Source organism: Pecten maximus, chromosome 1 (genome assembly GCF_902652985.1).
Source record: "Pecten maximus chromosome 1, xPecMax1.1, whole genome shotgun sequence".
NCBI lineage: Eukaryota > Metazoa > Mollusca > Bivalvia > Pectinida > Pectinidae > Pecten > Pecten maximus.
Genome location: NC_047015.1, coordinates 15,928,840 through 15,940,895, shown reverse-complemented (window position 1 = coordinate 15,940,895; position 12,056 = coordinate 15,928,840). Strand labels below are relative to the sequence as shown.

At 35.8% G+C, this 12,056-nt stretch overlaps 1 protein-coding gene across 6 annotated transcripts in view; it reads left to right on the top strand.

Moving 5' to 3' along the window:
- LOC117325959 (COP1-interactive protein 1-like) overlaps positions 1 to 12,056 on the top strand; it is a 104,887-nt gene that overhangs the window by 53,303 nt on the left and 39,528 nt on the right. For 5 of the 6 annotated variants that reach the window (XM_033882514.1, XM_033882531.1, XM_033882506.1 and 2 more), the window contains 4 exons: positions 4,935 to 5,000; positions 6,675 to 6,826; positions 7,424 to 7,526; positions 7,796 to 8,611. In XM_033882514.1, the coding sequence (XP_033738405.1) occupies positions 4,935 to 5,000; positions 6,675 to 6,826; positions 7,424 to 7,526; positions 7,796 to 8,611 (1,137 nt within the window). The remainder of the gene's footprint in view (positions 1 to 4,934; positions 5,001 to 6,674; positions 6,827 to 7,423; positions 7,527 to 7,795; positions 8,612 to 12,056) is intronic. The other variant, XM_033882538.1, reaches the window with a different exon arrangement.

The window sequence follows — 12,056 nt, the reverse complement described above, 5'->3', positions numbered from 1 at the left end:
CTCAAATTCCAGGTATCAGTAAACTCTTGCATGTTTAATGTGAAGGTCATTCAGTGAGAGAGGAATCCACCTGATACAGTGGGATATTATCATCTAGTATGTTTAATGTGAAGGTCATTCAGTGAGAGAGGAATCCACCTGATACAGTGGGATATTATCATCTAGTATGTTTAATGTGAAGGTCATTCAGTTAGAGAGGAATCCACCTGATACAGTGGGATATTATCATCTAGTATGTTTAATGTGAAGGTCATTCAGTTAGAGAGTCCACCTGATACAGTGGGATATTATCATCTAGTATGTTTAATGTGAAGGTCATTCAGTGAGAGAGGAATCCACCTGATACAGTGGGATATTATCATCTAGTATGTTTAATGTGAAGGTCATTCAGTTAGAGAGTCCACCTGATACAGTGGGATATTATCATCTAGTATGTTTAATGTGAAGGTCATTCAGTGAGAGAGGAGTCCACCTGATACAGTGGGATATTATCATCTAGTATGTTTAATGTGAAGGTCATTCAGTTAGAGAGGAATCCACCTGATACAGTGGGATATTATCATCTAGTATGTTTAATGTGAAGGTCATTCAGTGAGAGAGGAGTCCACCTGATACAGTGGGATATTATCATCTAGTATGTTTAATGTGAAGGTCATTCAGTTAGAGAGGAATCCACCTGATACAGTGGGATATTATCATCTAGTATGTTTAATGTGAAGGTCATTCAGTGAGAGAGGAATCCACCTGATACAGTGGGATATTATCATCTAGTATGTTTAATGTGAAGGTCATTCAGTGAGAGAGGAATCCACCTGATACAGTGGGATATTATCATCTAGTATGTTTAATGTGAAGGTCATTCAGTGAGAGAGGAGTCCACCTGATACAGTGGGATATTATCATCTAGTATGTTTAATGTGAAGGTCATTCAGTGAGAGAGGAATCCACCTGATACAGTGGGATATTATCAACTGCAACATTCTTGTTTAAAAGTTCTTTTCAATTTTTTTATCAACTGGCTGGATGTCCAACCCACATTTGTAACATATGTCTGAAATCTTTGTTTATTTTATTAATGGAAAGACCTTTGTTGGTCTTGATTGTTCAAAAGGATTGATCAAGTTGTAATTTATTTATATAAATTCCAATTTGACTTTACAAGTATTTATAAGAGTGCAATCAATGATTTCCGAGTAAACTGTTGGCAGCCATCACAAAATGCTGATACAGAAAATCCAGAAACCTATTAGGATGTAAAATATCAATGCCAAATTAATGCATTTCATACACAAACAGTAGATATCTAGGCCGACTTCATTCAAATTCTTTAAAGTAATCTGTCTGAATAAATCTAAATTTATGTCCAACAATTTATTCCAAAATATGTGAACACTTTGTCGTGGGACTTGATTGTCATCTTAGAGCTAATGATGATATATAAACTAAATGAGAGGGGCATGGGGACACATACAGTATCTATAGACATCTAATGATGATATATAAACTAAATGAGAGGGGTATGGGGAAACAGACACTTAGAGCTAATGATGATATATAAACTAAATGAGAGGGGTATGGGGACACATACAGTATCTATAGACATCTAATGATGATATATAAACTAAATGAGAGGGGTATGGGGACACAGACAGTATCTATAGACATCTAATGATGATATATAAACTAAATGAGAGGGGTATGGGGACACATACAGTATCTATAGACATCTAATGATGATATATAAACTAAATGAGAGGGGTATGGGGAAACATACAGTATCTATAGACATCTAATGATGATATATAAACTAAATGAGAGGGGTATGGGGAAACAGACACTTAGAGCTAATGATGATATATAAACTAAATGAGAGGGGTATGGGGAAACAGACACTTAGAGCTAATGATGATATATAAACTAAATGAGAGGGGTATGGGGAAACAGACACTTAGAGCTAATGATGATATATAAACTAAATGAGAGGGGTATGGGGAAACAGACACTTAGAGCTAATGATGATATATAAACTAAATGAGAGGGGTATGGGGAAACAGACAGTATCTATAGACATCTAATGATGATATATAAACTAAATGAGAGGGGTATGGGGAAACATACAGTATCTATAGACATAGAAGCCTCTCAACAACTTTATAAAGTGAGTTTTGATGAAAAAAAAAACCAAATTCATGATAAAATTTTTAAATTATTACAAAATATTTCTACCTCATTTTGACATGACATAAGTCTTAAATATCTAATAAATGTATATGCCAGATTGGAAGGGTTTGTGGTGTATTCTTATGGACTTAAGAATTTCCCCCAAAAACTACTGACGTCGCCTGGCCGTGGTCAACAGCATTAACTCATGGCTGGCTACTGGTAATTAGTGAACAAAAATGGCTATCTATGACCAACCTTGAACCATTTATCATTATAGTTTCCCAACAACATCAATAATTAATAACCAGTTTTCAGCATAAGTGTTTTGTACAAAAAAAAAAGATACAAATTATTTATTTTACAACAATTGTGGAACATGTTATATACCAACATAGATTATAATGATCACTCTTGTTGGCTCCATGGAAACCCAATTCAAGGGGTCTTTAAATGTGGGAGGAAACCCAAGGGGTCTTTAAATGTGGGAGGAAACCCAAGGGGTCTTTAAATGTGGGAGGAAACCCAAGGGGTCTTTAAATGTGGGAGGAAACCCAAGGAGTCTTTAAATGTGGGAGGAAACCAGAGTACCTGGAGAAAACCCATGTGCTCGGGCAGGTGACCATATATGTTACGTTTTATGTGGGATCAGGGAATCAGACCCTATATGTGGAGGCCAGTGTGTGTGTTACGACTGTGCCACTGGACCAACCATTGTTTCCTACTCTTTTGGGTGAAGACGTCATTCAGGTCCTTGGCCATCAATAATTATATTGTAGCTTTATATGTTTATTCAATTAGTTCTTTACTACACCAGAAAAAGATTTACGTAGTACTCTTGTATATTTAGATAGATATTGGTCATCCGTTATGTCCCCCAGGCTGATTTACGTAGTACTCTTGTATATTTAGATAGATAATGGTCATCCGTTAGCTTTATGTCCCCAAGGCTGATTTAAAAAAGAGGATATCATTTTAAGAAAATAGATCCATCAATGACATTTAATAAAGTATATGAGCAAACATGATATCAATGATCAAGCAGGGGAAGAAACATGAAATCAATGTTTACACACGAACTGTTTCCTTACCATTATCGTGTCCATGATCAGGAAGCTATCAGTTGTTAGTCAGTGGTACATACTGAATTCCATTTCCTACTTCATGTATTTCTGATCTTGTGATTTACCATATTAATTCCTGTAATAAACCCACCAAGGAGCCTAATCTTAGACTCAAAGTGAGGGGTTGGATTATTGTAAAGTAATCAATTGTATTTGGTAGCATTTTAACTGAACTTTAGTAGGTATGGATGGGCTTGATGTTGTCAGTTAGAATAGGAGGTGTTATTGTGGTGTTGACAGTAATACAGGCTGTAGGAGGGGTTATTGTGGTGTTGACAGTGATACAGGCTGTAGGAGGTGTTATTGTGGTGTTGACAGTAATACAGGCTGTAGGAGGTGTTATTGTGGTGTTGACAGTAATACAGGCTGTAGGAGGTGTTATTGTGGTGTTGACAGTAATACAGGCTGCTGGGACATAGCTGTAAACAGGCTGATGAATGTGGGTTTGTTTACAGAGTCGTGTGACATCAGATTCATCATAATCACAGAGAAGATTAGGAGCAGGCAGGTCAATGATCTGTTTGTACTATTTTGACACATAGGAGGGTTGTCAAGTCTCTGTATACACCTCTGTCCAGGGGATACCCAGTGGATATACACCACCAACACACCTGTCTCTCTTACATTCACACAATTTTATACTGATTTTTGATATGTACTTCTTTACAAAATAGATTAAATTCCATGGTGTAGAAGTGATAAGGCAGGATATATTGATCATATATTTTGATAACGGTGTATTTTACATGTCTAGCGTTGTAGTACAATTGTATCACCTGTGTTATGTCATAGTACAATTGTATCACCTGTGTGATGTCACAGTACAATTGTATCACCTGTGTGATGTCACAGTACAATTGTATCACCTGTGTAATGTCACAGTACAATTGTATCACCTGTGTGATGTCAAAGTACAATTGTATCACCTGTGTGATGTCAAAGTACAATTGTATATCACCTGTGTGATGTCACAGTACAATTGTATCACCTGTGTAATGTCTTACAAATGTATCACCTGTGTATTGTCGTAGTACAATTGTATCACCTGTGTGATGTCACAGTACAATTGTATCACCTGTGTGATGTCACAGTACAATTGTATATCACCTGTGTGATGTCACAGTACAATTGTATCACCTGTGTGATGTCACAGTACAATTGTATCACCTGTGTGATGTCGCAGTACAATTGTATCACCTGTGTGATGTCGTAGTACAATTGTATCACCTGTGTGATGTTCGTAGTACAATTGTATCACCTATGTAATGTCGTAGTACAATTGTATCACCTGTGTGATGTCACAGGACAATTTTATCACCTGTGTGATGTCACAGTACAATTGTATCACCTATGTAATGTCTTACAATTGTACCACCTGTGTAATGTTATAGTACAATTGTCTCACCTGTACAATGTCACAATACAATTGTACGATATCATGATACAATTGTAACAACTATGTGATATCACAATGCATGTTTTTGTCATGATCATAAACATCTTTTTTTATCTTTTATGTTGATCAACCTTGAGCGTAACATTTTTTAGGGTTTGTTATAATTATTCATGAATTCATGACACCTAAAATTAATTTGTAACAAAAGTTTGTATAATTACATCAATCCTGATAAACTTTTTTCTGTATTATAGCGATGGCAGAGGCGTTTTTTTCGACTATTCGATGATGGAGAGCTTAACTTTTCGGTGGACGAAGATGTAAGTATATATTTCTCAAAAATCTGGGTGAATTACTGATACAGTATGTTTCTAGAGAGAATTATCAAGGTAACTGTGACATCTGTGTGTTTCTAGAGAGAATTATCTAGGTAACTGACATCTGTGTGTTTCTAGAGAGAATTATCTAGGTAACTGACATCTGTGTGTTTCTAGAGAGAATTATCTAGGTAACTGACATCTGTGTGTTTCTAGAGAGAATTATCTAGGTAACTGACATCTGTGTGTTTCTAGAGAGAATTATCTAGGTAACTGACATCTGTGTGTTTCTAGAGAGAATTATCTAGGTAACTGACATCTGTGTGTTTCTAGAGAGAATTATCTAGGTAACTGACATCTGTGTGTTTCTAGAGAGAATTATCTAGGTAACTAACATCTGTGGGAATTGGAATGGTTATTAACATATACCCTATGGTATTTTATTGACCTCAAAATGTATGGATTGTGAGGGTTACTGGAATACTCTATGGATTGTGAGGGTTACTGGAATACTCTATGGATTGTGAGGGTTACTGGAATACTCTATGGATTGTGAGGGTTACTGGAATACTCTATGGATTGTGAGGGTTACTGGAATACTCTATGGATTGTGAGGGTTACTGGAATACTCTATGGATTGTGAGCGTTACTGGAATACTCTATGGATTGTGAGGGTTAATGAAAAAAATTACTCTGTTTTGTTTGGGTATTGCAATGCCCAATGTATTGTAAAGGTTACCCTATGCGTTGTGAGGTCCCTGAAACACCCTATGGGTTGTGAGGTTACTGAAATTCCCTGTGGTTTGTGAGGTTACTGAAACACCCTAGCCTATATGTGTGAGGTTACTGAAATACCCTGTTGGTGGTTAGGTTACTAAAATACCCTATGTGTTGTTGAGATTACTAAAATACCCTGTGGGTTGTGTGAGGTTACTGATAGTAAACATTCTTTGTTTGCAGACAGTGCAGCATTATAGCTCAGCTGTCAATCACAGAAGGAAGGTGTATGTTATTTAAAAGATGGCACTGATTAAAATTAATATGAAGCAGACAAAATACACCTGGAATGAATTTAAAATGTTATCTACTCCATATCTGATAATTGTTTACAGCTGAGGAGAAACAATAACATACAGGAAGTACATTAATTATGTGCTGAAACTGTCATTGACTTGTAAATAAAGTATGTAATTGTAATCAGTGATACAGTGAGGAAGTCGGACTTCCTTGACAGCAAGCCATACTGGCTTTTCCTGTGAATGATTGTGAATTAGAATTACACATTCATTCACAGGAATCATCCTGATCCAGTCACCAAAATGTTATTTATATAAAATTTAAGCTTATCATTGATTATGGAGTTATTAATTGCAGTAAGACCACAAGAGTTACTTCCCTTGATTAAGAAAATGATATAAAAATATAATAATATCCACTGAATATTTTGGAATATTTTTTCTTTTTAAGTGAAGAAGTATTAAGTGTTTAATTGCAACTAACTGTATGTAAGTTCATTTATGATTTAGCTTTATTCATCAAAATGATGTACATAATCATCATAAATATGATATGTATTACAAACACTTGTCACCAGTTTAAGTTTGTAATATTATTATATTACTACAGTAAATTCCGTAAGTAGAATTCATTAAATGTTATTTCTCTAATAAATTTCAGCCGGACACAGTTCCACAAGGTGCAGTGGACATGAATAAATGTACAGAGGTAGGAGATGCTGAGAAAAAGACCACCCATACCAACTCTCTGTACATCATCACCCCCAACAAAACCTACTACATCAAAGCTGGATCCAAGGAGGAGATTATGTGGTAAGGTTTTATCCCCACAATGTGGTCACCATTAACAATATTGATAGGTAGTCCAGTGATTGATAGGATTAGATAGGATGAGAGGATAGATTGAGGTATCCCAAGGTATCCCAAGGTATCCCGACAGTACAGTGGGTGGGGACATACTGAGAGAGCTGGCATATGACATCAGTTGGGGAGATACTGACATCAGGGGAGTGGGGTGGGTGGGGCAACTCACTGTATCATTGAGATTTATCCACAGTCCAAAAACTTTGTAAAACAAAAACCAAATATCTATAGACTAATGTAAGCTTCATCTGGTGTAAATTGATTATTCACTCGGCTAATATTTCGTGGTTGTCCCTGTCTGAAATTAAAATTCATTCAACACAGCATTATACACATTCTGCAGTAAGCAGGTGAGCACTTCTATACATTTATGTGTATTTATATTAAATATTTCATGGTTTAGATATTCACTTGAGTATTTATTTTACTCTATATTTAATGGCTATATCGTGCAATTTAGTCCCTCTTCGAATAATTGATCAGGACAACTGATAATTGTTATATACCCAGATGATCTTAACTTAACTTTCAAATGTTTTGTTTTAGGTGGCAAGAAGTGCTTTCTGTGTTTCCAAGGTCAATACCAAAACCCAAAAATCGCCGCTTCACCATGCCAATCTTCAGCAATAAAGACAAGGAAAATGTCCAGGTTTGTAGATTAACTGATGCAAGGGAGATAATTCTATACAGTTACCAATTCAAGTTTGGAAAAGGGAAGTAACTCTGTATTGCTTAATAATTCTTAGTAAGTCTCATCATACTTTTTAAAAGGTGAATTAAATAAATATTTTTTACTGATTTAACAATTTTGTTTGAATTAAAATAATAAATTTGGATAATAGTGTTTCTCTTATTGCTCATTGAATGTTGATATGTGGCTGTTCCCTTGAGACTTTATTGTTGTTTGTGTAATTTTAGCCACTGACAACAGAATCTCACAGAAAGTTACCAAGTGTGAGTAGTCTCACAGATGGAGACATTCCTGCAGTGAACAATCGTTTTGAGGTGGAGAAGGTAAAGGTTAAAGAGCAAGCCTTTTCTACATATCGAGGTGTCCGTAACATGAAGCACCGGACTGATAAACACTACCAAGAGGGCTTGCGCAAGAGCAGTAGTCTGCATGATCTTTCTTCTGAGGATACCAAAGATGTTGGTATGGGACTAGCATCTTCCAAGTTCCTTAGTCGCTCTGGTGATAGACTCAATTATGTAAGTGCAGCTTCACATCCCGGCATAGAGAATGCAGCCCGCGTGTTAGCGGACTCCAACTACAACAACCCTTACTGCACTGTCCCTCGCAGGACATGGCAGACGCTGGCTGCAAACACCACCACCCCGCCATCCCCCAACTCTAACACGCCTAGCTCTGCATCTGCCAACAACCCTTCCTCCTCCCCATCCTCCCACCCTACTGTGACTGTCAATTCCAGTCACATCCCAATTATACGCCGTAAGAGCACAGCCGATACTCAATCCTCTGCTGCGTCCACCAGCACTAAGCCTAAGAGTGCCAGTGAGCGAGCCCGCCTCCACAGGGAACGCTCCACAAGCATGAAGGACTTTCCGACCCAGTTCTCCCTGCCTAAGCCAGATGGTACCCGCATGTCCATGTCCAGTCTTGACCGACTTTCTGCCTCGAGTCATGCAGATGGTCAGTCCTCAACTCGACCCTCTGGGCGTCGTGATATATATGAAGTCCCCACTAACAACTTGAACCAGACGGATGAACTCAAGGTAAGTAAAACACTGAATTGTGAAGTTTTCCAAAACATTAAGCATAATGAAGAATGATCATAGTTGATATGTTCATGTTTGATGGGTATTTCCCTCCTAGATATGATTTGGGTCTTTACTTTATTGTGATGTTACAAATATTATTAAGATTTATAGATTGAACTTATTACTAAGACAGCATCATAAATTCTTTGTGTAGAGTTGGTCTACATTGAGGACTTGACTGTCTGGACTTATATGTCATATACTGTTTTGAATATAAATAGTATAAATATCTTATCGGAAAAAGTGACATGACTTGTAAGTACCTGGCCATAGGTTCCAGTATGTTAATCATTTACCTATTATACTAATGTGTTAGAGGTCTAGCAGAACTGGTTTGAATTCTAGTGATAAATAAGGTAGCTAAAATTGAGGTAATAGTTATCATCATTTTGGACATCCTGAGTTTGAAAGTCCAGCTGTTTAGGCAATTATGTTTGCCTTTTTCATTTGTACCTCCAGTTTAAAATATCCAGCAGTGTTTAGTAGTCACAATGATGTCTGTGTTGTCGTGTGTTCTTCTGTTTAGTTTGATGTCACCATGTCCTCATCACTTTCCTACAAGATATTTTCCAGTATTTGTGTGTGGAACTCTTTAGAAAAAAATGGTACCTATAAGGCAGTGTACATCCTTAAAATCAGTAAATTGCCAGATCTGCATTCATTTGTGTTGTGCAATTAACTTATTCATTGTTAATTCATTAATTTGAATTTGATTTTTTATTTCTTCCTAAAATTAATTGTTGTATGTTTCCATATTTTGATAATTTGTTACCATATATAAACTCTATTTTGACGGGCCCTTTCCTTTGATGGCCTAACCTAGTAACCTTGACCTTTCTGTCTACATGACATCACTGTTGCCTAAAATACATCCTGGGTCAACACTCACAAGACACATCAAAGGGCACCTACCAAGGCAGGACAGAGCCAGGAATTAATTACTACATCATTTGTATGGATTAAATGTCACTCAAGTGATGTGTCACCAAATACATTATGCATTTCCTGAATGGTATTGTACTTGTTTGTCTTCCTGAATTTAACTAGTGCCTTACTACCTTCTGTCCAATCTGATCCATGAAATCATTAGAAAATTGGTCATTTGTCTCACTGTAATTAAATTTGACATGAGAGAAAGTAGTGTATAAACCTTTTTGATAAGAAACCATTCAAATTACAAGTTGTTATCTCCCCTTATTTAAACGCATGGAAAAGAATTTAAGTTCAAATCTGATTTATCGTCCTACCTGTTAAACATGTTAGTGAGTGAGAAGCTTTTCCACAGCAATAGACAGGACTGTAGTTGTGAAGAAAATTTCTCATTGAAGTGTGTAAGAGACAGTTAGGAGGGTTTATTGTACTTGCTACATTGCTATTAGTGAACAGTTGCTTGGAGAACTCACCAGAACAGAATTTACTGCGTTTCTAATGGTGAAGAAAATTATGTAAAAAGAAATTTTTTTCCAAAAGAGAATGTGAAATTGATAGAAATAAGAAACATGTGACTCCACAGAGAATTAGGTGGGGAAACTTCCACAGAAATGTAAGTTAGATTTAAATGTTTTAAATAATGCTACTTCGCTGCTTTGTTTCAGTTTGTAGAAAGATTGTAACAAGATAGTTGATCATAGTCTGTATCTGCTGTTAGAAAATCCATCACATTAGAAAATAATTAAATGTATATAATTACATCAGGAAGTATGACTTATCCTTGTTGATTCTACTTAATTATTTGCTGTGTAGATTGAAAATATCAGGATTTGAAAATGTATTGCGACAGACAAATTTCTGATTAGATTAAGAACATTGAAGACGTGACTAATCACATATCTAAAATAATTTTTATTTATGATGTATATCTGAAATCAATTTAACCAGTGAAGTACATACGTAATCATTATGAAGGTAATTTAGTAGAGTGGGTAAAAGTATCTATAACTGAGGAGAGACCAAACATAACCTTACCTGGTCGGAGTGTTTGTGGCCTCATGGGATATATGATGTATTAAATAATATTCTTTTAGAATATCTTTAAGTGACTCATTGTGGTACCTTAGTTTGATTTATATATATATAAAATTTGAGAACCAGTGATATGTTTGTTACGACATAGAGCGACACACAGTAAGCTGTTATCTAATCATTCTTTGAAGGTTGCTTGGAGGACTTAAAATGCAATGAAATCTATAATTCATTGAGGTTTCATTACCTGGAGTTTATGGTGACAAGTTTGTAACAAAGCAATACAAGACAAGAAATATGAGGTTATAGTAATCCTATAGGGTTATTTCTTGTCAATACTTCAATAAATCTCTCATGGTACACTCACATATACTGTGTCTCATTCCTAGCGTAGAACAATTGGACGGCAAGTTTATGTGTTAACACAGATCATTTGAAATGTTATCATTGTTTGGATTTCTGCTGTTTTTAATGAATGCTGATTTTTCTGTTGTGTTGTTCAGGAATGGTAACTGATTTAAACATAAAATATTCAGCAAAATTTCCAAACAATATCTGTTGATGACTTTGATAATTATAGGAATTAGCATCTTTGGTAATTAACATAGGCAGTAATTAAATATAATTGTACAGAATATATTCCTGTTATCTAGTTAACTGAAGACACAGGTGTTCAGACCAGTTTGGTGGTAGGTTCAGCTTTATCTAGTTAACATACTATCTAACTACTAACTGCCATGATGAATTTTCAAAATATTTACTTAAAAAAAAATCTGTAATTATCAAGACAGCAGTATGGTTGGTTGATTCCTAATATACAATCACACAGGCTATAGACGAGGATCTATGACCTATTAATGATCATCTTCCACAATTTACGACAAGCAAGAAAAACCTGGGGCGTATCTAATTTAAATGTTGTATCTAGGCCTTTGTTTAGCTGATAACCAGAATATTATTGGTATTGAACATCTACTGATGGGCCAGTATTGTACACATTGTCTGTTTGGCGCGTGGATGTTTGGCAAAGTTATAAAAGAAAATCCAGTCGGTTTTTGAGTCCTGGATTTCAATTTGTATGGAAACATTTCACGGTTTGGAAGTCTTGCAGATCCTTATACACATTTAGTGTTGAAATGTCACTGATAGCAAGTCAACACTGGATCAGGATACGGCCATGTGGTTACATACATTAGTTTGTTATAGATGAGAATAAAAAGGCTGCTTAGTGTTTATGATATGGACCATTCAAGATCACCGTAATTGAGTTATGTACCAAAGTGTTTATAAGGTTGAATCATTGACAAATGAACCTTGTCTTAAATCAATAACGGGTATTGATTGACTTGGTTGGAAAACATTTTAAGTAGATGTCAATATATAAACTGGCTTCTGTTCCTTGGTTTAGTGAAATTTTAGATGTTCTTGTTTAGAAAGT